Source organism: Solea solea, chromosome 2, assembly GCF_958295425.1.
Source record: "Solea solea chromosome 2, fSolSol10.1, whole genome shotgun sequence".
Taxonomy (NCBI): domain Eukaryota; kingdom Metazoa; phylum Chordata; class Actinopteri; order Pleuronectiformes; family Soleidae; genus Solea; species Solea solea.
In genome coordinates, this window is record NC_081135.1 from 8,838,097 (window position 1) to 8,865,593 (window position 27,497).

Below are 27,497 nucleotides of genomic sequence, written 5' to 3' on the forward strand. Positions count from 1 at the left end.
AGTGACCGTGGCCTTTTTGTGCTTTCTGATTGTCGTCACAAGTTGAAATTCTGAGTTCCTAGTGCCAAGATTTTCAACTCGGAAAAGTGAGAGCAACCTGGCAAACCCTGACATAGGATACCAAGATAACTGCCGCTCACATCGTCTACTGTTATTTGCACTTCTGTCTTATGTGTTTCACATCTGTGAACATCTGCTGTTTGTGTGCAAAATATAGAGCATTGTTATTGAACAAACAATATTTTTTGTTGAAAAAACCCCGCAATCATTACATAATGTTCATAAATGACAGAAAGTAGATGCATGATATGATGATAACTGAGGGTTTTGTCACCTTGTTAGTCAGTCACTCACTGCACCAAAGTCCATAAGGAAAGTCAGCGATTTTTACATCACAGCACACAGGAGTTATCGATCCACACTTATTTTCTCAATGGACTTTGGTGCAGGTCAGTGAGGGCATTACGAACCTTAGTTTTCGGTCCGGAAATTCTGTCTGACTGAGAGATAAAGCAGTGAATGTATTATTTAGAGCTAATGATAGCTGACTCACCCTTGCCTCTGTGTCTGACCCTATCTTGACCCAGGAAGTTGCAGCTGGAGGTCATGTTGTGTCTGTAAGGGTCAGGGGTCCATGAGTGTGCAGCATCCCACTGTGCTTTCTCAGGACACACAGTCAGACATTGTCTGTTTACAACCCACTCTTCTAGAACTGAGGTTTATGGATACCTGATCCTGTACTTGGGCTGAGCACATATCCACTCTACAAAAGGGAAGCAAAAAAAAGCACTTCTTATAGAATTGAATGTATATATTATTATTGGTAACCACCAGCGCATGTACAGAGGTCATGTTTTTGGGCTTTCATGTTTTTAGGAGGATACGATTGGTTTGAGGGTCGCTGTGCGCCAGAAACCCAAACCTGCTGAGGTGGGGCAGCAGCTGTCCCGGCATTGTTTGTGTGAGTGTGTTTTGAGGTGGCAAAGGTGGAGTTAAGGAGGGGTAGAAGTGTGTCAGTGCAGGTGTTGGGGTGTAAAGAGGCGGGGACTTGAGGGTCAAGTTGCCAGTGGGCGTGTGCTGTGCGTGTGTGTCTCTGTGTGTGCGTTTGTACTCGCTGATTACAGATACTTAACAAGCAGATGTTAAACACTCACACCGACCATCCAGAATTATTAGGTTGCTTTATAAGACCTTAGCTTTGATATGGTCAAAACAATTCACCATGTTAATTTAACAAGGATTTTTCTCTAACATATATATGTATTTTTTATTTTCCTACTTCCGAGGTCAGGTTTGGTGAAGTGCAGTTGTGTTAAGCACTGACTTTGCTGTGCATGTGCCCCACTTGTCCAAAATCTGCTCTTTTTTTTGTTTGCTTTGCTTTGTGGTAAATTCAAGTGATTTTTATATCATGCAGGAATTGCTGCTGCCTCCATCAGTGAGTTCAAATATATTGGTTTGTGACTTAAACGTTTGAAATCCTTTGTTAGGCTTTACCACCGTCGGTAACCTCAGGCAACCGCACTTAAAAATAAATAAACACCCTAAAATTTAAATGTTTCAGTACTTTAAGACGAGCAAAATAAGTTTGTTACATAACAAAACAATGTCAGAGATGGACTACACTCATAATACTTGCACACACACACACAGACACTTGAGGTCACAGTGGTCAAACAGAGTGACCTGCAGTAGAGAGGTGATTTGTTCACCCTCTGTAACCAATGCTACACACACACGCACACACACACACACACACAAACCACAAGCACACATATGGGCGTTCAGAAGCACACACCACAACGCCCTCCCTCGATTTTGCTCGCTTTAACCACAGCTACTTCCTCAGAGCAAACTGTTGGCTGAGGGGGGCAGGTGGTTAGTTTGATGACACACACAAACACACGCGCGCGCACACACACACACACACCTAATGCACAATGGTAGATTATTAGAAACCAAACTAAGTGGCTCATGATATCGGCAATCTCTGAATACTGACATGTCAGGGTGAGTCCACTCCATAGGCAAAGAAGTCATCAGCAAGTAGAACCACAAACCAAAACCAAGAGAGACAAAGTAAGAGAGAGAGAGAGAGAGAGAGTCAAGAAGAGCACAGAGAGATAAAGGAAGATGTGTATGGCAACAGAGAGAGAGCGGAAACACGAAAAGGGTTGTGGGTGAGTCAAGGAACAGAGAAAGAAAAAGTTAGACAATGAGAAAAGAGGGTCTGTGGATTCTTAAGCATGTGAGTCACTAGGGAACAAAACACAAGGATCTTTTATTTTGGTGACCTCTGTGCAGGAGCGGGACACCTCAGCTCGGGTAAGAATAGACCACAGACATACATTCATCATCTTCGTGCTTTAATAAAATGGTTTTAGGTGCAAAATGTATTTGAGGAGAGTGAATCAACTTTTACTGCTTTTAACTGCAGCTGCAGGAGAAACATTTGCTTTTACTGTACAGTATGTGATTAATTTTAAACACGCAGATTCATTTGGGCACTTGGGTGCTTACCATGCTCACCGTAAATAAATGAGAGCATGGTAAGCACCCAAGCTGGTGCATGCTGTTATCGTGCTATCACTCCTTCCTGCCACGCTGCACCCTGAAAGGTGTGATGTTAAAGCAGATACAAAGAAAAACCACATTATCTGTTCTGGCAATTTCACTCTAAACCCACTTTTGAAGCTCAAACAAAAATTTTAAATGAATTATGAAGTCTCATCCACACACACACACACACACACACACACACACACCGTTCAACATGCCACAATCAGTGAACACATGGCCACCAGTGGCAAACCGGGAAAATATTTGCCACTTTATCTTGCAGTTAAACGGCCTTTTCCAACAGGTCCACAGATGATTTTATTAGTATTATTAAGAATCTTGATTTACATTGTGTGTTCTCACACACACCCACACATTTAAATTCTCACACAGACTGATGTGGTTTGTGGTCAGAGATTGGTCATATATGTTGACATTCCGGCTTGCTCAAGTATCTGTATTAATAATATTTTTGTGTGTGTGTGTGTGTGTGTTGTTCATTTTTGTACAGATAAAGAGAAGCTGTGAGAGGAACAAACACAGAAGACAATAAATAAACGGCCTCCAACGGTATCTTTGAGTCTGTCGTCCCGCCGCTCAGCTGTTGTATGAGGTATGTTTATTATTGTGTGTGTTTGTGTGTATTCTTTCCCGACCTGGGCATCTTGGTACTGCCTCCTATTCAAAATAACACGACCAGGCTCCTGTTTAAATGAATGGGTTTAGTAGCATATCAATTTTAATGTCCACTGTGGCGTAACAACTACATATTAGGAATCACCAAATGATTCCAAAAATATCCAGTCTATTGCAGTAGTACAATGACAAAATGAGTAATAATAATAATAATGACTAACAGGCATAATAACTCAACATAATAACTTCAACAATTTTGTTGGAAGCACCATTCCAAGTCTTCCTACCATCCATACAATGTAAATATGTTTAAAATCTTATCACCTCAATTGCGTTGTACTTTGCAATGGCAATTAAAGATATTCTATTCTTTTCTACCTTGTCAATAAACAGACTGACTGGACACCCAGTCAGCCCACTAAATTCCATAAAGAAAATCTGTGATTTTACATGATGACACAGGAGTTGTTTGCTGCCTCCATCAGTATGTTCAAATATGTTATTACTTGGCCAGATATTTACCATGTGTTTGTTGCTGTTGTGTTCTTCCACTGTGTACCTGCTTCTATCATTTACTGGTTTAAGCAGGGGCAGGAACTGTGGTGCATGTGCAAAGTGCCTATAGGTCAGCTTGAGTTCAACTCTGTTAATGTTGATTAAGTACCATTTCACTCGGACTGACATGTATTTTTAACATCCAATTTCATCCAGACTCGCGCAATAATTAGTTATTTTACAATGTCATACAGTTGGAGAGCTTGTTTTTGGTCAACATGATAAAATTGTTATGATCCAGCGTCTCCACCCCTGCATCTAATGGGGAGGCTGACAGGAGGGAGGAGAGTGAGGAGTGTTGCAGGCATTCCTTCCTGTTTCATCAACCAGCAGCTGTGTGAATGACTGTACATGTAACTGCTTCATTTTCCCATCACTGGCTATGTTTCTGTGTTGCTCCACCAAAGTAACCAAGGAGCGGTCTTTGTGTTTGTGTGTTTATTTCCTATCTTTTGGTAAATCCACACATTAGCGCACATGGTTTTCTTCTATCGAAAAATAAATCAAAGTCTCTAAATGTATATATATTATATTGCAGTGAATATGGACAGAGCTGTAACAGGAGAAGTGCTTTAAAGTGATAAAATCTTTTGAGGTTTTTCAGCAGTTGAATTGAATTACTACGATTACATCGGTGGTTGATACAATAGAAAAATGTTTCTCCTGTGACCTGATGTTAGCACAGCAGGGGTTGTCTTTGCTGTGGAAATTATGAATAACTGTGTGTGTATGCGTCAGTGTGTGTGTGTGTGTGTTTCCTGTCAGCTCATGGTTCAGCGCTTTACAACAGTTTGCACAGAGAAGGTGCACTTGTTCACGGTTGCTTTCTCACTTCTGACATCACTGTTTGCATGTTCCCTTTTGCACAGCCGGAATGACCTATTTTAAGCAGCACAGCTATAATATACATGTGTATGTTAGGAAGATTGGCAGATGATTTCACAGTCTAACCCTTGATTAAGATGATGTAAAAAAAAAAAAATTACGTGAAAATGACACATTTGCAGTTTGAGAACATGATGCAAAAGTGAAAGTTGATTTTCGTCAGCTGTGGAAAAACAAGAATTAAACGGTGCAATTATAGATAATAGCTCAAATGGGAGCCAAAAACCTTAAAACAAATTAACAGTGAATGGACGAAGGTGAAAACTAAAATATGTGGTTGCATGTCACAGGGGAATATTTCTCATCTCTCACTTTCCTTCAAAGTGTGTTGAAGCCAATTTGCAATTTTAATAAACTATCAACATAAATGAACGTTATTGATATATGATATATATATATATATATACACACATATTACTATTGACCACTCAGTGTCATATTAAGTGTTAGTAAAACTTTGGGCCTACAGCAGTGGTAACGCATACAAAGTCAATGCCTTGTACAAACACACTTCAAAATCGAAACTATCCCTTTAAATCTCTAGAAATTTTAGTCCCCAAATTTGACCACAGTGTGTATCGTTTTCTGAGTGTGTGTGTGTGTTCATCTTTCTCAGCAGTGCTTCTCCGTGCATGTGTCGACAGGTTTACACATCAGGTCACGTGTTTCCCGCCTGTGTGCTCTGGTGCTGATGTGGTTTTGTTGGCACGTGTTTGCACCACCTTCAGTTTTGTTTTGCTTTCCGCTGTCACTCGCTGTGCCAAACGGCTCCGATTTTGTGCGGTTTGCCATCGAATCGCAGGTTCTCCTCGCGGGTTAACTTCTCCAGGTGGCTACACCAGAATTTCTCAAATCACGTGATCCACGCACGAGGTGTCAGACATCAATGTGACTTCCATCTCGCTGATTGGTTTGCGTCTCCTGCTGTCTGATTGGTTGTTTGTGGGTGGTTGTGTCACCTACAAATCTACTCAACGCACACATTCAGTAGATTTGCAGCATTGCTTCTATCTACATTTGTGGATGGGGGTGCATTTGACTGTTGAAAAACCCTTGTGGGTTTATCAGGTCAATGCATATACTCTGTGTGTGTGTGTGTGAGATACTGCAGTTGTTCACTTGTTGACTCTTTTTCTAACTTATCTGAACGTCAAAACAGGCAGAATAAGTTGATTGTCAGTACATTTTTATGTCTGACTCCCATTTAATCTGACTATGTGTATTACATCGCTGATTCAGTATAGGATTTGATATTCTATGGTCTTGTATTTCTAGCAGATTGCTGCTATAGGAACACTCTTCTGATCATAAGGCGGACCACGTATCAGTCCTGTGAAAGAAATTTGGTGAATAGGTCAACACCAACTCATTTCCAAAACCCACGGGTTGTCTGGATCACTAAAAACAGCATGGAATATTATTTTAAGAGAATAAAACCTTAGACTTTGTGGTTTAAACGAAAGCGTGGTTGTGACGTCAAAGAAATCAGAGGATTCTTCTACGGTGGCCATCACCTGCCAGAAAAGATGTCATTCTTCTTCATTGGCATAGTTTTGTCTGGTTTGTCCATTCTGGCTGCTGCAGAAACATGGCAGTGCAAGATTGCCTTGAGTCCATACCTAAGGCTTATTGTGAGATGATTTTTATTTTTAAGGAGATTAAAGAGACTAAAATTTAACATGTTTCACTATTAAGATAATAAAAAGAAAACAAGAAGACAGTGATGAGGCTTTTTGAAAGGCACAGAGAGCTGGAAGACAGGTAAAGCTTATTTAGCAGAAGCTAAATTGTAGCTTGTATAGTATTATTATTATTATTTAAGTCATGTGATAAGTGGAATAAGTTATGAATTCTGATCATTATTTATAAATTACAATTTATTATTACCTGAAAGGTTCACACTCAATCGTTTTTACAAAATAAAAGCCTCTCCTCTTTCTTTGACCCTTTCCATCCCTTTCGCCTTTTTCCCAGTCCATATATCCTCAGAGGTTTGGCTGAAAACAAGAGCCCCTTGTTGTTTTTGTGTGTTCTCCATCACGCCGGTGTCGATTTTGCATTGTTCCCGTCCTTCACTTCATATATCAAACTGCTTTTTAAGCTTGTTTTTCTGCTCTGTCCGTCACTCTTAATTTACACCACTCATCACATCTGAGCCCATTGCGCTGCACACGCTCCCATCAACCACTTCACACTTGGCGACATTGTTCGCTTTTCTTGGGCCACATTGTACGCGCCTGTCCAGAGCTGATTCTGGTTATCTGGAGGCTACACCTGTTGTGTGCTTGTGTGTGTCACAGAGACTGTGAGTGTTATCAGGAGAAGGCTGAGTTTAACAGAGGAAACTGCACAGGTCTGCTTCAGGCTGATTTTCAAAGAGGTGATGCTGTAGCCACATTCAGACATCACTCACATGTTTTCCGAGACAAAATAAAATGAACTTTCTCACATTTATAAATTATTGCAGTGTCAAAGCACACTTGTGCTTTTTCCTCCAGTAAAGAAGGAGCAACACATTCAGTGCCAGTGTTAGGTCATTTCTGCCCAGGGCAGCACTGCACTGATAAGCTCTGTGAGCTCAAACTTCAGAGTGATGGAGATAAACCAGGTTTGATTAGTACTATTTTTCTTCTTTAAAAAAAAAAAAAAAAAAATCATATTCTGTTTTAAGTGTTTAATGAGCAGCTAAACTAATTCAAATTAATAATAATACAATTATTTATTTGTAGAACACTGTAAAATGTCAGCAAAATAAAATAATACAGATTGTAGTCATAAAATATCCACTCCTGTGGATGCCAAAGCAAAAATTCTTGTTTACTTGGCAATAAAACTTCTGACTCTGGTGTGTAGCAAGATACTGTAACTACAACTGACCTACAACTCCCATCCACCACAGGTGTAGCTCATTCTGCCTATTTTAGTGACTTACACTGATGCTCTTGTTCACATTTAAACCCATCTTTGTATGCTGATGTGTTGCCCCAATGAAGGTGTCGTGACCCCAAGCTTGGCGTTTGTCTATATAAGTGTGGAGGGAATTATTCTGCCCAGTAAAAGTGCTAAAAGCGTAATGAGGAAACTGACTGGAAAATGAAGTGTGGGACACGTTGAAAACCGCTCACTCCAGTGCACCAAATCCCACTAAGAAATCATTGATTTTACATCACAGCACACAGGGGTTGTTGTTTCACTGCTGCCTCCATCAGTAAGTTCAAAGGTGTTATTTTGTGACTTTGGTGCTTGAAACAAACAACAAGGCAGCAGCAGCAGCTTCGCTGTCCGTGTGAGCTATAAAAAAAAAAGTGCACATTCTCTTTATGAACTTTGGTGCATGAGTGTTGTTGGTAAGACATGCATCAAATACACTTAGCTGTCACTGTAAAGTATAATATGGTGGTTTGGATTGGTTTTGATAAATATAGGATCTTTTTTTCCAATTTTGCCGTTGTGTTTGCATAACTTTAACATGTGGAACTTATCATATCACAAATACATTTACAAATCTTTTAGAATAAAAACCAACCTCTGTTAATCTGTTAATTGTTAACTATCACAGACTAATATTTGTGTTATCGAGGACGTTGCAAAAAACAGTGAAGTGACTTGTGGAACTGGTGTTTGAGATACACTGCAGTGTTGATTCTGTATGTTAATGAGCAGAAGAGATCTGATAAAGTGAACAACACGACAACAAAAACACGTCCGTGTGAGTTTTTTGTGAAGCACCTTGTCAGTTGAGAGGCATACAAAACATGTTGGAAGCTTCCTTTAAGGTTTGACTCAACCCTGTTTAACTAACAGAGGCTGTTTCACTATTTCAAAATATCTGTTGGCTGTGTGTGTGTGTGTGTGTTTGAGTGTGTGTGTGTGTGTGTGTGCGTTTGCATGCACGCTGTAACAGACAGAGAAGATAATGAGGGAAGAAGGAAGCAGGGAGGATGCGTGTGACAGAGCGACCGTTAGAAGGACAAGGCCTCACATTTTACACACACACACACACACAGCCAACAACAGAGCAGCACTGTTGCTGTTATAGGTAGATGTTAATGTTGATGTATGTGTCTTATATGGTGTTGTGTTGATTATCCAATCACAATTAGCTGCTCTAGCTATCATATTAATTAGGTTTTCTTTCATTTATTTGGAACAGGGTTCAGTGGGATCAATTCCTTGTAATATACGTAACAAACTATGTTTAACCTTCAAATACCGCGTGCCAGCAAAGCTAACTGCACATAATGCAACACCACTACAGACGTAAATCGCATGAAGTTGCTGTGGGCTGTGAACAGGGACGTTTCATGGGACTTTGCGGCCCGAGGAAATAAGGGGGGGTCCTACATGGAACAAGACAGAAGCTGTGCTATTGAAGGCATTCTTTTTTAGCATTGAGCTGACAACCAATCCATTTTTACTCTGCTACAAAGTGACCCCAATCGGCATAACTGAATTAATCAGTGAAACATAATCACTGAAACTACGGTTTCATTTTGAGATTAGCACAAATGCACTCTAGATGTCAAGTAATCTTTCATGAAATCTATAAATTGACTTTAATCTGCAAGTATGAGAATATTCATGGTCCACAAGTTTGGCATATTTATTTTTTTGCATTTAGAAAAACAAATGTTGCATTTTAGTTGCAATCAGTAAGTTCAAATGTGATATTTTGTGACTTTGGTGTTGTGCAAACTTCATCTTTCAGATTGACAAGGCTGTCTAACAGCAAGATAAGCATCTAATACACTTCAATACCTCACTTTAAAGTATTTTTTATGTTATTGGTTCTTAATAAATCAATATTTATTTCCTGATAATTACAGGTAGTTTCTTATGAACTCATCAGATCATGATTAACCTAATACATCTCACAATATCTCCTGTTCCTGTCTGATAAGAAGTTAAGAGGTTCTCACAACATTTCACTGAGAGGTCCCCCCCCCCTCTCAGTTTCACTCCCTGGTTGTAACGTTACCACTTCTCAGCAGACGACAGAAGCTGACGTTATCTCAGAGCTTGTCTGGAAGCACAGCTGCTTGTATGATACAGTCTGAGTAGATTCATCCATTCATTATCTACTCAGCTTATCTGCTGACTGGTCACAGTGGAGCTGGAGCCAACGCCAGCTGATACTGGCTGAGAGGCAGAGTAAACCCTGGACAGGACTGATAGATGTCCAATAATGTAGCATTTGTGATTTTACTGTGGACGTTTAAATCAATTAAAAGGTTAGTTCAGGGTTTTTTTTAGCTTGAGTTTTGCATAGGTGCATTGATAGCTCATGTATGTTCCATATACACAGAGGAGGAACATCATGAGGTGCAGAAACATCTCATATGGAGCAAACTCTTGTGAATAAGATGCATGTTTCTTTCATTTCAAATGCCCCTATGTAGTTCTAAATTAGGTATACTTCGTCACTAATATACATAACTTGGAATAAACATAAAGAAACTAGTACTAGTTGCATACCAGCTTTCAGAGAGAAATAGTGGTGTTCACTATTCTCCTGATGTTGGGAAGTCAGTGAGACAGATGGAAAAAGGGATGGATGAAAGAGCGGAAGGAAGGACTTATGAGAATTTTGTAGTGTTGTCTTACCAGAAGCCCCTCCCTCTCCTCCTCTCAGTGTGCTGTGTGACTGTTTCTCAACAGGTTGCTCTTTATGTTGCAGAGCAGAGAGGTGACAAAGTCTGAACAGTCACTGTTTCCCATTTTTCATCCTTCTGTCATCAGCTGTTTTCTCCTCTTTCCAGCAGAAACTTGTTGTTTGTGTTTGTTTGACAGAATAGAAACAAAAATGTGATTTCTCTGTTTTGAATATAATGCACTTGTCATGAAACAAATGGGTTTTTTTTTCCTGCAAAATTCAGAAAAACAGAAACAACACAAATAGTCTTAAGTTTAGAATTGTGTTTGGCATGAATATTTGAATCTGCTCATAACATGTTGCAACTTTGAAAGGTTTTTAAAGAAACACACTTACATCATCCTCTGAGGACCATGAATATTCTCAGCAGATCTCTGGCCAGTTATTATTCTTGTAGATAAATATAATTCTATACATTTCTGCTCGTGTTTGCCTCATTGGTGTAGGCAGTTGCACAGGGGGAAAAAAACTGTTGGGGGAGATTTCAAAATGGACAATGTCGCTTTTCCTTTGTACTCAACATTTAGATGTGTGCCTGTGTGTGTCATTCTGTGCCACCTCCTGCTGTCCCATTAAATGGTAACGGTTTATATACCAGACTCACTAAGGAGCTGTCTGCTACAATCATTATGATTCAGTGCTTCGCACACACGCACACACACACACACACACAGTCCAGTCACAGCCTCATAAGGACTCATTTATTCTATCGATCTTGATGAGGTGCTTTCTTTAGTTTCTCTCTCTCTCTCTCTCTCTCTCTCTCTCTCTCTCTGTCTCTCTCTCTCTCTCTCTGTGTGTGTGTGTTTGGTAATTTGTCCAGCTGTGATCTCTGGCTTTTATTTTAAAGTCCAGGAATAAGCCCAAAATACCTTCTATGGATTGATCTTATGTCTACGTCTCTCTCTCTCACACACGCACACACACACACACACACACACACACACACACACATATACAGGCTTCCATTTTGAGATCTGGCCTTACATCACACGGCCCAGACCTCCTGTTTGATCTACCAGCTGCAGAAAAAAAAAAATGTCAACACTCAGCTTGAGGTTTTATCTCAAATTCCCATATCGTCCACTTAATCATATCGGTATCATGTCCATAATTGAGCACACACAAAAACAAAATTAAATCTACATCACCCTAAAGTGCAGGAGGTGAATGGATTGGATTTGCAATGCAAAAACGTGCACATGCAAAGACACACGAGAATCTCTCAAACTGAGTAGACGTGTAAATATCGGCACCAATTTAACAGACATTTCCTGGAGTTTGATGTTCATTTGAATTTAGAATAGAATAGAGTAGCCTTTCTTGTCATTGTACTGTGTAGGTACAACGAAGTTGAGGGTGAGCAACCCTGCACTGTACAAAAAAACAACAAGAAAATCAAAGGACATCATTAAAGGATGGTATAAAATAGAGAACAGGTTGCAAACTTTAAGGTGAAGCAAATATGAACATATATACAAACATAAATATCCTCATGGAGATCAAAACCTGGTCCTAATGAGGCAAAACCATATTTTTGAGGAACTGGTTAAGTTTAGGTTTTGAATTGAGGATGTCCAAATGAATGAAAGTCAATATGACGCAAACCTGTGTGTGTGTGTGTGTGTGTGTGTGTGTGGTAGTTTGAGGAGAACCACCACACACTCATAACATCGGTAAAGCTAAACCTTACCACAGTGTACACCAAATCCATGATTAGCAGCCAGTCCTTTTGTGTGTGTGTGTGTGTGTATGTGTTTCTGTGGTTGTGTGAACACCATTCCATCTCACCATTGCTGTGAGGCCATCTTGTTTCAGTCCTCACAACTTCCTTGTGTGCGGTGAAGGCAGGAAACCGGTGGTTTTGTTTCGATCTGCACCTCGGGTCAGAGTTTCAGGGACAAATCGTCCTCCTCTCATTCTTTTTTCTCGTTTCATGTCAACATTGTCACCTGCAGCTCGAGGTGGAAACATAATATTCAATTTTTAAAAAACGGCTACGTCGGCATCGCTGGATTTCCCGGAAAGACGTCGCTCGTTTGTATTTTCAGTCACCCTTTTTGTTTCGCTACACTTCCCCGCTGACTTTAACCTCCTGTGAAGTTTCGAAAAGCCGCCAACAGGAAACATCCATCCGGCGATCAATGAAGCCGCCGATCACGCGGAGCTTTTTCAGCGTTGCCAACTAATTTTTCTCCTGACCACACTGGTTTCCTTTCAGCCTTAATGGGCGAGATGGCGGGCGGGAGTTCGTCAAGTCTGGTGGGACGGTGTGTCCTGTGTGAGACGAGGCGAGGGTTCCCTCACTCCTGTGGTTAACGAAGAAGTCATGCAAAGGGTCGTCTCACCCTTCTTCTAACTCCTCACCCTCTTTCCTCCCCCAATCCCCATTTGTCCCCACGGTTGTGGTTAACAAGTGAATGCAAAGTGTGCATATGTGTGTGGCTCGTACCCATTAGCACCCTTTTATTCTGTATTGTAAATTCCAGGCAGCGATTAAACCTTCTGATTTATTCATCGGCTCATTTGGGACTCCGCGCGACTCGTGTGGTCGCCTTTAAAGGAGCCCGATTGGCCGATTCTGCTTCCACTTTGATGACCCATTTGTGTTCAGAATCTCAAAACGTTACTTAGCATGCACATAGACACACGACATACGGGCGCACAAGCGCACACAAATACATAAAGCAGCCAAAGCCTGAGGCGTGTTAATGGTTAATTAGTTGATTAGTTCCATAACTGTCAGAAATGATGAAAGCCATAGAAAACAGTTATTGATTTTTAGTGGCCATATCTGCAGTATCTGGATATTGAAAAAATATTTGAAGTTTATTTGAGGTATTAAATATTATAAACACTATCTTTGCCAAGAGTGCCACCATTTCCATGATTTTCATTCTCACGCATGAAAAAACAAAACAAAAACTTATAAAATGAACACCTTGTTTTTTCTTGCACTTCCAGACCAAATTCCAGAGAAAAAAATCAGCGTTTTTAGTTACAGTGACAGAAGAGCTGCTGGTCTACTGCTGCTGCTTCATTTGGCAAGTTTGAGTCACTGAGGTAAACAGAAACGAAGGAGTTCAAACACTGACGCTCACAAAATAACGCATTTGAACGTATAGATGGAGGCTGCAGTGGATAAACAATACCTGTGAACTGTGATGTAAAATCGCTGATTTTCTTCATGGACTTTGGTGTGGGAGAGTGAGAGTCAGTGTTTAAAATGTCAGGACCTCATACAACCACACTCCACAAAAAAACCCTGAACCTTTAATAGTGAGAGAGAGTTTATAAAGAAGTGCTTTACACCCTCGATCTCACACATTTCAGCGTTTCACTTTGTTACGCGAGACAAAAAGTCAACGGCCTAAAAGACACATGTTTGAGAAAAAGCTTCAAGTTAGTGTGAGAGAAACTGCTCTTTCGAAATAATCCACCGTCACATGAATTTAGTATGTCGGGATTCTGTCTCTGTGAATTCATTATGTGTCAGACACTGAATGCACATAGTCGGACATCACTGCAGTAAAACCTTTGTGATCACTTGTGACGTCCACGCTCGCTGTCCGGCCTGCAGTGTGTGTGTGTGTGTGTGTGTGTGTGTATTTGTGTGTTAGTTTAGAGTTTCTGCTCTAATGCATCTGCTCAGCCATTCAAACTGCACTAAACACAGCCTGAGGCACTTCTCTCCTCCTCTCGCTCTCTCCGTCCATCTCTCCGTCTCGTCCCGTCTCTCTGTTGCCGTCAGATACACACGTCTCACTTTTCTTCCCCTGTCGTCCTCCATTTTATTTACGTTTCTACGCTGAAAGAATGAACATTTTACTAACTTTGACTGAGTGCATGAGTCCCCCCCCCCCCTCCTCCTCTCTCTCTCTCTTTCTGTCCTTCATTTCTTGTGTCAGAAAATCAATTTTTAGTTTAGAAAGGATAAAGCAGGTCTTCTCTCATCGCAGAGGCCGGCTGAATAATTCAGGACACACGCACAAAACGATGAAACAATTCCTCTCGAGTTCTTCTTCCACGTCATTGTTTGTCCTTAAAGATTTGAATATCTCGATTCATTTAGTCTCAAAACGGCCTCAAGAAATGACATTCGCTCCGGTGACCTTTGCTGACCTTTGATTGCTTGATCACCGTTTCATCCATCTGCCTCTGGCCGACCACAGAAGCTTTACAGCAGCAGCGGGTTCACAGTGGACGCTGTAAAGGCACGTCGCTGTGTGTCGTAAAGTCATTCAGCAGACTGTAACGCCGTTTACTGAGCAGTAATCTCGGATAATCTCAGAGATGACGAGTCGGGAAAGATAAACTAGATAGATACACATAATCCCACTTGCAGGTAAAGCTGCAGTGTGTAACTTTGTTGTTGTTGACGGTCATATTGTGCCTCTGTTTGGTCTCTGTCAACAGAAGTGATGTAACATAATTTGTATGCTGCATCCTTCATCTCAAAACTTGAGCAATACCGTCCGATCCGACTGTGGGAGCGTTTGTGTGTATACAGCAGCAGAGCAGGGGCGGGCGGAGACAAACTGTTTTTTTTGAGCACTACGATTCAATTGTGATACTTTGTGTGGACTTTTCTTTGCGTTTTCAGTCACACTTCAACCTGTTTACAATTGACTAACTTTATAAGCTCCCATGTTGCTGTTGCCTGCGTCTGCCTCGACATAAAGCAGATCACTTCCTGTGTGGAGCTGATTGACTTAAAACATTTGTTTGTATTTAAAATCTGCAGAGAAAGCTAGAACACTTGTTTTTGAAAGTACAGAAATGACATTATTCATATGCCTTTATGCTGCACACGTCATTATCTGGGTTTTTTTTTTTCTCTTTTTAAGTCAGACATTTTATGTGAAATGAATCATTTTTACACACATTGTGAAAGTGGGTGCTGCTGTGTGCTGTGAAATGTGCATGAGTAGATCCACAGTTTAATTACACCTTGTTTGCGTGCGTGTGTGTGTGTGTGTGTGTGTGTCATTTGCCGCTGCTGCTAACTGATATGTCAGAAAATCAATTAATTACTTTTAAGCGGCAGTTAACTGCATCCGCACAATACACCCCATGAATTATAGACGAGGTGTGTGTGCGTGTCCTTTTTCTGTGTGTGTGTGTGTGTGTGTGTGTGTGTGTGACCCACAGAGATAGAATTGGCTGCTCTGTTAACTAGAGACAATTGGTAACTCCTCCGTCGCTGATCAATGGATGTGAAAACTTCGATACAAATCTACTGAGCCACTGAACTGACTCATCTACTTTACAGCATTGTTACTGTGTGTGTGGGGGGGGGGGGGTGTGCACGTGTGTCATGAGATGTAAAAACCTACATCAGTAACCAACAGTTTCACAGCTTAACATCTAAAAAATCGTAAGCCACCTCACAAAACAAAAAACAAATCTTTCTCCTATTCAGAGAGGCCTTATATCTGAAATTTATAATAAATAAAGTTTAGTTGGGAGACAAAATGTGAAGTGATTTTTTTATGTGGGTAACTAGCAGGACTGTAGACAGCTTAAATCTCCCAAAACACATTTTAATTGCCTCTTGAACCATCTACCAACCTAAAATATATCATTTCTGTGCAACACTTTTTCAACAAAAATCCTAAAAATGGTGTTGAAACATGTCGGTTGTAAAAAGTAAAGTTAAAAATCTCTTAGGATTAGTTTTTGTCTTGTGATCCTTTAAACAAAATTAAATGAAATTGGACCTCGGAGTATAAATAATTGCTTGTTGGTAACGGAAATCAACTGATCTTATATCAGAAAATTAACAAAAAAAGAGGCATTCTTGAAATACATATTGAAGGTGCTGATGAGCAACTAGAGAAATAAAAACAGGTGACATCTCCTTTTCCACAGACTCTCTCTCTCTCTCTTTCCCCTGTATTGATCTATCGCTCAGGGTGGCAATGTGAACACACCATGTGTGTGTGCGTGTGTGTGTGTGTGTGTGAGGCATTGATCTTTGCCATGCCACTGTTTCTGGCCTCAGGGTGGCCTTAACTCAGGGGACGGTGGGGACAGACAGCCGCTGGCAGAGAATGAGAGAGAGAGAGAGAGAGAGAGAGAGAGAAAGAGGATTAAGGTGTGTTTCTTTGTGAACTTTACATCTAAATAATATCTGTGATGGATGACGTGTAATATATTTCATTTTTAAAACAGGCTCAGATTAGTTTCCAGCAACTTTCATTTCATTTTCAGCATGTTATTGTTGACCTATTTCTATGAAAGTAGATAAGGTTTCTGGAAGTGTATTCGTATGAGGAACATCGACACATCGACAGCACTGACTGCCTCTCTATAGCCTCTCTATAGACCAAATCAGCAATTTTTACATCATGACAAACAGGAGTTGTTGATGCACTGATGCCTACATCAGAAAGTTTTAGTTGCTTTATTGTGTACTTTTTGGTTGAAATGTATCAAACGTGGCAGCAGTACAAAAAGCACAATATACCAGTCTGAGACTTAACTCCTTTGACCATCACACCCATTCACAAAAATCACTTTTTGATTATAGAATAAAAAATAAAGTATCCGTAAGAAGAAATGATCACATTGTGGTTGCGACTTCTCTATCTCTGACTGTTTTAGACTTCAGTTTTGACCAGAGCATGTCCCCCCAAAACCAAACAAAGATGCACAACCAAACCTCAAGGTGACCACCAATGACAGACACACACACACACACAATGGTGGATGGGGACATTCCCACAGTGACTCTCCCAGAGGCCCCTGAGCTGCTGATATCACCACAAAACCATGTGTGTGTGCGAGTGTATGTGTGCACGGGGTGTGTAAGTGCTGGATGAGGCAACGGCTCCTTGTGACTCTTGTGACACACACACACCGACTGCGTGTGTGCACGTGTGTGTGTGATCTCAATTAAAGTGAAAGTTCAGTTGAGGAAAATGTCAGAAAACAAAAAAAAAACTTTCTGTCAGCTTCAGTTTTCGTTTCGCTATTATGGTTGCATATTGACAGTTGTAAATCTCTGTAATTATACTTAAATTAAGCTCATATTTAAGGCAAAACTTAGGTAGCAACAGTTTTATTGCACATCTCGCTCATTTTACTTCACTCAGTTTTTTGTAGTGTCGATAAAAAGGCAGTTTTTAAGGCCTGTTATGTCTTTTCACGGACACTTTACCCGCCTAAAATGTGTTACCTTTGAGCGCTGATAAGTGTGACAAAGTGGGGAACATATTTTTTAGAGGCTTAAGCAGGCGTGGACATTTTTAAACCGTCCCTTTAATCGTTATTGACACGAGTTGATGGACCAGAGTCCACGTCGCTCTAGTGTGGCCTAAATTTTCAAGAAGAACTTCCCAACAGTGAGGAACAGGAAAAGAGGAAGAGGAAGAGGGAGGGAGGAAGAGAATCATTTGGGTAGCTAAATGAAATTAGCAGCTTTAAAGAGCCCGAGGGCAAAGTGGAGTCGTGTCCCCCATGGCTACGCTTTAAAGAGGGAGGGAATGAATTCAGCTTGACTGGGTCCTCTCCTGCTTCTTCACCTCCTCCTGCGCGTCTCACTCCCTCCTCTTCTTTTTTTTTTGCTAATAGCATATATGGGTAGAGCTGATGATGATGGAGGGGGGGTGCGGAGATGATTGAGGGCTATAAAAGCAGTTTGTGAAGGTGAGAATCACTTTTTTTCGGATTCCTCTATTGAGTTATCGCTCCAAATTTTTGGTGGGAAACAACTTTTATGTATTCATTGTCTCCCAGTTACAATTGTTATTTCTTTTGATGCCCTCTCTTCTCTCCCTTCTGCGTGTTTGAAATTTGGCACCAGCTGTTGCCGCGTCTGCACCAAGGACTGGAGCATGAACCCTGGGGCGCTCTCCAGCTCAGGCCCCCTCTCCTGGGCCATGTACCTGATGAGGAAAGGCCGGTCAGGCAGCGGAGTCTTTGGTAAAGCTAATTGTTCGTTTGGTCACGTCACGGTCATCAACATTATTATCACCATTTGTGTTTTTATTGCACTGAACAATGTCATGTTTTTCCTTTTGGAGTGGAGAAAACGTTATGTTCTCCACCATAAATGTCCCATAATTACTTATTATTTCTAGTGTTTATATTTTTTAGTGTGGATTAGGGTTACTGTCACTGTCATGATTCTAAATTTCATGACATTTAGACAAATCATCTTTCTCGTTTTTCTGTCGAATGTTCAAATTCTTGGCCAATTTAGGGTATTTAGGTAAGAATTGGGAGCCAATTGTGAATATTTAGTATACTTTATTGAAATGATATCAAACCGAATGTGGGAGTTTTCTCATCAGTGCTTAATTTCTTCCTCTTTATGTGGTTCTGTGCACCGATCCAGAACTATATTGGTGAGTTTCCGATGTAGTTCTGGACGTGTCTCCGACGTTATTTTGAATTGTTAATAGTAAGCAGTCGTTTTAGCTCATGGCCAGGTTTTTACTTCATATTTTCATTGATTCTAATACATCTTTAGTGGTAAATGTGAAATATCTGGGGAATCTGTGCAAAGTGAAATATGAAGCAGCCTGATGATGGATTGGGGATCCTGTTATATTTTTATTTCCCCACACAAAATAAAACAGATTGTCTCTGTATTATAAAAAAAAACTGATGGTGCAAATAGAAGCAAAATACCGCATGACCGATGACACAGAAATAATGCTGTTATCAATAACTTTGATAGTTGATTGGGACTGGGTATTGATTATGGATCAGAGGACACAGAGCAGCTTGTGTTACAAGTCGGTCAGTGGGAAATGCTCGCAGAGCGAAATCCAACTCCTCTCCCATTTTCTTTCCCTTTCTCTCCTCTTTTCCTCTTTTCTCCCTCCATCGGTGCAATCGTTCCATTCTTTACTGTTTCTCCCTCTTCACTCCTCTGAAAATAACACATTATTATTATTGTTATTTTCAAACCAAAATCTCACATTGTTCCAGAAATGTTCATTGATATATACAGTTTCAAATTTGAATTATTTATTACGGTTAGAGTCGGAATAAATGTTCAGCGTCAGATCTAATGACGCTCACCTTCATGAAACTGCAGTTTTACTTTTATTCTTAGCTGCTGGTTTCATGTTTTGGGCTTTGGGAGTTGTTTTTCCTTTAAAAGGAGGAAGGGAAAAAAAGGAAAATATTGTATTTAGAAAGCTGCGGTTTCATTGTTCATCTTGTACTGTAACTAGGCAGTTTATGTGATTGAATAATCAGGGACTGTGTCGGACGTGACTTTGTGGTCGTCGAGATTAGAGGAAGCATAAATAGGCCCCTTGACGAAGAAGTGAAAAAAACGATGAATCCCGTCACGTCCATCTCAGGCCGGCGTGCGAGCGGACACGTTTACATTTTTTATCATCGCCCTTTGTCTACAAGACAAACACGAGCAGACGCAGACTGGCATTTCCCTAAAACTCCTCAGACAGCAGGTTCATTTAACCGCCAACGCATCTGGCAGGTGCAGAGTTAATGCCGTGCATTTGACCTTTAACCACGGACTAAGCCGTATGTAATTATTTTTCTTTTTATTGGCATGAAATAGAACAATTACATTTCAACAAACTGACATGTTGCTTTGAAATGAGGATGGTATCATTCTAATGAAGTGGGCAATGAACTTTAATGTTAAATTATTAGTATTATATATTTTAAAAAAGGTATATGCACCTGTTCTATTATTAATTTCTTTTATCAGTATTGCCAACTTTGTGTGTTCGTCGTCTTGAAAGCATTTTGTTACTTGTAACAGTTTAACACATAAAACACTGATTTAAATCTAAATGATATGGTGCAAAATAACACAAACAGTGGTTGTTTGTTCAAGATGGTGGAGAGCGGCAAGAAAGCTTCAGCAAATACAAAAGATGAATAACATTTAAAGCTATAACAGAAATTATTTATTAAAAAGCTCAATATGTTAAACTAATACATTTATATTATATGTTTATTATAAAATAAAGAGTAAAACAGGTCTTCAAAAACAATTTCACCCCCAGAAACAGAAATATTAAGCAACCCAAAAGCTTCTTAATCACACTGTGAGAATATGATTTCAAATGAAAACAGCATCTGGACAGAGGAGACCACACATTGTGCAGAAAAAATTGATATTTTATCCAATTTACATATATTTGGTTAAATCAAACAGCTTTTAGGGGATTATATTTAAATTGGAATACTTTTTTAATAATGTTTGGTGGTTGGTTGTTCATTGTTTTTGGGGGATTTAGATCACCTACTGCCCCCTGTTGTCTATAGCTGATAATTGCATCCACGTCTGGCTATGCACTGGTTTTGATAGTCAGCAGTGAGTGAAGTGGTGAATGACGGCTGATGTTTGAAGTGTAACACATTAGTCTGTGGTGTTCGCGGATGAAATGATGAAATCCAACATCTGGATGAACAGAAGCCCATTTGGAAATCATTTCCTCCCATAAAGAGTTTTTCCTCCGCGTTATAAGTTCCACGTGTTTAACTTATAATATAATATAATACGTGAGGCTCCATGATGTCACATTGCTGCACATGTAGTAACTGAGTGAATTCGTGGAGGTGCAGTCAGCGCAGGAGGAAGTGCAGCTCTCCCTCCTTCCCTTTCCCCACTAAACCGCGCCTCCTCTCGCACGGACGCAGCTCTGATTGGTCAGTGACACCCAGCGGCGAGCCTTTCCATTGGCTGAGGGCAGCGCGGATGAGACGCAAATCCAGTGTGGTGCCAGTAAAAGGCTGCGGATGCACGCAGCGATGTCCATTCATCTAGATGCGAGAGACATAGGTGAAGAACTGAGAGTGAAAGAGAGAGAGAGAGAGTTTAGAGAGTTGTGTTGTCAGAGAAACAACCCATCTTCAGGAAATTTGATTTAAATTTAAATTTTACTTTTAATGCCAAACGTGCGGACGCGTAATGTCAGCAGCGAGAACACACGAGGAGCTCTGAAGACTTTTCACAAGATATCACAAAGTGACTTTGACTTCGCATGGAGGAGGAGAACACGCGCAAACTGTTGGAAACCTGCTTTTGATAGCGCGTCACACCGCGCTTTTACGCACAAGGACTGATCGAAGCCCGCTGTGTTTGGATAAAGCGCAGGAACTGAGCGACGTTGTTTTTTTTTATCCTTTTCTTTGATGGACAGATAAACAGACAGCGTGAGAACCTGCAACACAAATATACAGAAAAACAAACCTGCTTTCTGTGTAAATTAAGAGAAGTGAAGCAACGAAGAGTGAAGTTGGGAGTCCGAGAACGCACAAATGGTGTTTCTGTGGGACGCAAAATACGGTACAAGTTATTTCTCTCTATAATTTGTGATATCTGTTGTATTATTTGTGATAGTTTGGAATAAGAAGAGGCTTCGGTGAAGAGAGCGGCGTTTCTGCAAAACACAAACCCGCTGATGAATTCCATCCTCTCTGTTATTACGCGTCGGTTCCGGTGTTGGCACATTTCATGTCAGTCATCATATGCGAATCATCTGCGCAAAGCGTGGTTCTTTTGATCTGAAAGAAAGAAAGAAGGAAAGTCAATGCTGCAGGTATTACAGCAACATTTCCTTCTTGCTCTGTGTAACTTCCCCCTTTATAAACAAGTCACACAAACGCTATGTTCCCTTTCATTCTAAAAGCACATTACCTGCAATATCATGCATGATTTAAAAATATATTGGCTATACAAAATGCTGTATATGGTGTAACAATGATTTAGTCATCAATATGCACTCCTGCTGCATGAGTACAAGTTTCTTGCTTGTACATATAATTGGACACATCCTCCTGCTATTCCCTAATTTTAGCTCCCTCACATATAACATTCAAATTTTTTATAAACTTGACTTTTAAACATGTTTTTGACTTTTGAATTCTCAAGGAGTAAGTTTCCCCCCTCCCTTATTTGAAATATTTTACTCTGTTTCAGTTTCCATTTGTTGAGAATCAATATGGATTTTTTTTACTTACTGACAAACATGCAATTTAACATAGTTAATGTTAAGTGTAAAATATGCACAACTTAATTTAGCCTTGTACACAAATAACCCATCATATTTGATCATTCAAGCTCTTGTTATGATACTGTATAATGTGATGATGCTGCCGCTCAGATGCCTCACAATGCATATGATCACCGCTTCACTCAATGTTTGAGACTTGTTCCGCTATTTCATAACGTTAAAGGTAATTATTTAGAATGGTTAAATATTATGATATTCAGTTGCTTATTTGAGCACATTTTATATAACAATTGTATTTTCTTTTTCTTTTTTTTGCACCATTTGCTTAAAAGTGAGTGTGTTAAGTGAGTCCGATTTGCTCCAATCCATCAGGTTGTGAACATTTTGCAGTGTGAGTCAAATTTAACTGCTGTCTTTTCTTTAGTGCCACTCCATGATGTCCTGCACTTTGCACATTTATCCCAGAACAAGACTAAAAATCACTTTGCAGTGAGAGATGTTGGTGATGAATTGTGTGATGACGCGACATCTTTGACAAATTTAACTGCTCTAAACTCTCGATTTTACCAGCAGCGGATGTAAATGTTCATATTGTGGCAAAGTAAAAAAAAATCCTTTACACTCTGTTTCCTTCCCTAGTAACTGACTTCTCTGCCTGGTTTCACTTTTTAAATCTGACCTGCACACATCGTCTGTTAGATGTTCAAATCATTACTGTGAATAGATTGAAATTTGATACGATATCATGGTAAAAGTCTTCCATCGTTGTCAATATAGCTCAATACGGATTCACATACAAATCTAAATATGGTGAAATCAAACTCTACCGCGGCTCCACGCCGTTAAAAAACACTGCAGACTGTAAACTACACTGCAAACCACCAGCATGTGGCTTCAACTGTGATTCTGGCTGAGTGACAATGAAACAGAGCCATGGATACAGACTGACGGACAGAGACAGACAGGCGCGTGTTTGTCTCTTATTGCTCAACAGTGTACAACGAATGCATTTTAATATACATTTTTACTTATCTATGTTACATATTCACATACTTTACTTTAAGTATGAACGCAGGACTTTCATTGGACGCTGCAATATCTCTTTTTTTGTCACCGCTCAAAGACAATAAAAACTCATCATCTTGTCTGAGAGCATGAGTTAAATGTTGACTGACTTTGCAGAAAATTCTCACATGTGTTTTCAGTTCTTAGCCCCGACTCTTCTCAACAGTATCCATTTAAACTGATGGACTCTCTCTGCTGCTGCTACTGCTGCTGCTGCTCTCTTTAGTTTCATGACTACACACTCTGGTATTCAAGTCAGTGTGACCAAGTTGTGTGTCATCATGCGCCGTATATAAGTGTGTGTGTGTGTGTGGTGGTGGGGGGGGGGGGGGGGGGGGGGGGGTTAGTTACAGCTGTGTGCTCTGTTATGTCTTATTTTACACATCCTTTTTGGTTAAGTCACAGAGATTTCAGGTTTTTTATCATCTGTATTGACGGAGCCACTTGAAAAGATGAGGATTTAGCTCGTGATTTTTAGCAGTTTCTAGCAGCATTCTCAGTTAGAAATAAAAAAAAAAATGTTGTGTGTAAGAGTGGAAATTAGAATGGTATTAATTTTTATCACTTAACCTAAATGATTCTGAAACGGACTCAAACCGACACTGAATATGTTTCCCTCTGTGTTTCTCTCAGACCCAGCCCCTGGCCGGCGTTACACTCCCCCCTCCACCACGCTCGCCTCCGGGGGGAAGATGGCAGAGGCCCTGCCTCTCGGGGCGCAGGAGGCCGGCGGTGGAGCGTCTCTGCTGGGCAAGCTGCGCATGGCAGACCGTGGCATGGTAGAGGTACATGGCTCTTTGGAATACACAACGTCTAGTTCTGAGTTTCCCCCTAATCTAAGCAGACAACTGATCAAAAGGTCTCTGGGATGCTTCTGCAGGTGATCTCAGATCATCCAGGCGAGCTGGTGAAGACGGACAGTCCCAACTTCCTCTGCTCTGTGCTGCCGACACACTGGAGGTGTAACAAGACTCTGCCCATCGCTTTTAAGGTGTGTATATCCTGTGTATATATATGTATATATATGTAGATATCCTGTGTCCCTCAAACTAAAAATGCTGATTTTCTCTATGTGCTTTGGTGCAGGAGAATGAGTGTTTTACATTCTTCCATTTCCAGTGAGGAAAAAAAAGCAGTCTTAATAGGGCAAAAGTCCTCCTGTCGGGTCAAACTAAGCATTTATTCACATAATTCAGTGACATTTGAAATGGTTTATCCTACATAACAAGCAGTACGTGCTGTGTAATGCCATAAAATACATTGAAGCGTATAAATATCTTCGATTATATGTCAGAAATACATTACATGTCACACAGTTTTATCAGTGTAATGATAATGAAAAGTAATAATAATAAGGCTTATACAGTACAATGATGGGAGCATTTTTGTTGCCGTGTCTTCCTTCATATCGATGTGTGTATGAGAACGGCTCTGCTGCACTTAAAATGAGTTAAAATGCATTTGTGGAAAAGCAGCTTTTAGCCGCAAAACACACAAGCGATTGATTGATTTATTGAATTTTATGCATTAGTGTTGGCACATGCTTGTGTGTGTGTGTGTGTTAGTTTGCTGCCTTATGCATTATTATGGAGTGTCATGAGCGGATGTCACTGCCTCTTACTGATAATGGATGACTGTTATGACGTGCACGCACACACGCACGCACACACACACACACACACAAATACACAGCTAGACTTTTCTTGAACACGGATCCTGCAAGTATACATGCTAGACAATATTTAAATAATAGGTACACACAAACACAGGTGCACCCATGCACACACAAATACTACTTTTTAAAAATGTAGACAAACACACAGACACACACACACACGTTGAGAATTGAGAGCTTTATAATTGTTTCCTTTATCCTGTTTTATCCTGGCTTATGTGTTAACGGGTTAAAGACCAATTTGTCCAAAGACTTGGAGTATATGTGTGTTGTCACATTTTGGCGATTGTGAGCTGCGGTTACTCACTACCAGAGCTCAGGGTTAAACAGAGATATAATCCATAGTGTCCATGGCATGGTCATTTGCACACCGATGGTGCAGTGTGATAAGCGTTAATATGAAAATCATCCCGCCTGGCTCTGGATTTGCGTACGTGTGGGAGAATGTGCTCTCTAGTACGCTAAGCATCAAACATTTCCATTTTCCATTTGATTTGGTACTTTTTTTTCTCTATTTTAGCTTGACGTCTTATTTGCATCTTTGACATCTACATTTTCTTAAGTGTGGTGATACGAGTTACTGATGCAAAGTCAGCGCTGGCTGCACTGTGCCGAGATCCAGCCGGAGTCTGAAGACGCAAGTAAAACACAAGGAAAATCTGATTTTAGCCACTTAACAAAAGGCTGCCCTGATTAAATATACACTCGCCTAAGACTATGATATATAAATAATATGTTTGGCAGTTACACAGCCTTTTTCTTTGGCTGGAAGCAAGTTTGTAAACTAATCAGAAGTCACAAAATCGACCGTTTGTCTTTTCTTTTTGTTCCTAAAAACAAGCCAAGTGGATTTGAATTTTTTTGTACTTCCAAATTTCACAAATTCAATCCAATTTTAAACATTTTGAGTACTTTTTGCTCAGGTGTGTTTATAAAGTTGGTGAAAATGAAAGACAATTTTCATCAGACTGCCAAGGTTGTGCTGAAAAAAGGGATATAAGAAACTCTATGTTCTTATGAATTACCAAAGCGAGAACATGCATTAAACTTCAGTAGGAACATCAGCCATTAAAGGAAGGCAGGACATGACTCCATCTTGTCTCCTCCTTCTTCCCCAAAGGTCGTCGCCCTGGGTGAAATCGCTGACGGCACCCTGGTGACGGTGATGGCGGGAAATGATGAGAATTACTCGGCAGAGCTCCGCAACGCCACGGCTGCCATCAAGAACCAGGTGGCCCGATTCAACGACCTGCGCTTTGTCGGCCGCAGTGGAAGAGGTACACACACACACACATACAAACAAAAAAAGTAAAACATTTGTTGTGTTGATAAAAAATGAAGGCTACAATGTGGATCAGCACTGTCCATAAACGTCTCACACTGTCTAAAATACAATAGGTGTGTTTGGTGAAAGTGCACAGGACAGTAAAATTAGGGGAAGTACACGTGAATAAAAACAGTATTCCAGTGTTCGCGCAGCTTCCTCGTAACAACCCATTCACCTCCACCCCCACCGACGGACACACTATACCACAGTTACTCTAAATCGGTTGCAGGCAAATGCTCCAACTTATCTATTTAAAACAGCAGTCCTGTGTACACAAACTCTGCGAACACACACACACACACACACACACACAAAATATGAGCACATAAGTGCTCCCCAGCTAAATGTCATGTCGGAATAACTGTCAATAATATGACAGATTCCCCAGTCCTGCTCTTGACAAATGAGCGTATTAATAATTCATGTGCAGTAGAATTCAAATAATGAAAGTTGAGGAGTGAAAAATTTGTTTTTATGCAAATGCGCCAGCACAGAGTACAATGGCCTTCCCAGAATCATCCCCGTCACTGGCTTATTTAAAGACATGAAGCGATCCTGTGGGTGAATGCATGAATCTCACATATACGCCAAGTAGTCACTTTATTAGGAACAGAAAAATGAAACGTCGAATTCAGGAATCCTGCAACGAATCAGTTTGTGTTGCAGTTGTCTTTGTGTCATTGCTAAAGAGGGATGAGAGCTTTGTTCGACACGTTTGAGTGCTTGCAGGTCTTTAGGTAAGACACAAAGCTAAAGGGACTCGTATCAGACTGAACAGGAGCAAGCAAATGAAACTGAACAGCAGACAATGTCTGCGCCAAGTCTGAAAACAGCAGTACTGCAGTCGGCGTCTTGTCACTATAGTTTCAAAAGAAAAACATGACTCAAACATGGTAGATTTCTGTGGAAGTACTGTATTTGGTGCATGAATTCATATTTAGTTTGCAGTGTGTGCAACTGAGTAATAATAATAATGATAGTAATAGTAATGAAGATATTATGCATTTACCATACAAATAATAAGGATTTCTCACATACGAGTTAAAAAACAAAACAAATTTGACTCTTATTATTTCATACTGTATGCGATAATTAATCATTTATGGCAATATTACGCTAAGTATCGGGACATAAATTGCTGTTTGGGTCAGCACATGGGTTTTAATGGAAGGTGTTGATGTTTTTTTAGATTTT

The 27,497-nt window shown here is 40.3% G+C and overlaps 1 protein-coding gene across 7 annotated transcripts in view; it reads left to right on the top strand.

Annotated features, from left to right (window-relative positions):
- Positions 1 to 27,497, top strand: part of runx1 (RUNX family transcription factor 1) — a 55,676-nt gene that overhangs the window by 18,802 nt on the left and 9,377 nt on the right. For 2 of the 7 annotated variants that reach the window (XM_058623268.1, XM_058623273.1), the window contains exons 4-8: positions 3,071 to 3,172; positions 18,096 to 18,214; positions 23,935 to 24,086; positions 24,182 to 24,292; positions 26,097 to 26,253. In XM_058623268.1, coding sequence (XP_058479251.1) covers positions 3,168 to 3,172; positions 18,096 to 18,214; positions 23,935 to 24,086; positions 24,182 to 24,292; positions 26,097 to 26,253 — 544 coding nt within the window. In that variant the 5' untranslated portion in view covers positions 3,071 to 3,167. Of the gene's footprint in view, positions 1 to 2,157; positions 2,326 to 3,070; positions 3,173 to 18,095; positions 18,215 to 21,055; positions 21,570 to 23,934; positions 24,087 to 24,181; positions 24,293 to 26,096; positions 26,254 to 27,497 lie in introns of those variants that run through there. The other 5 variants (XM_058623270.1, XM_058623275.1, XM_058623269.1 and 2 more) reach the window with 4 other exon arrangements.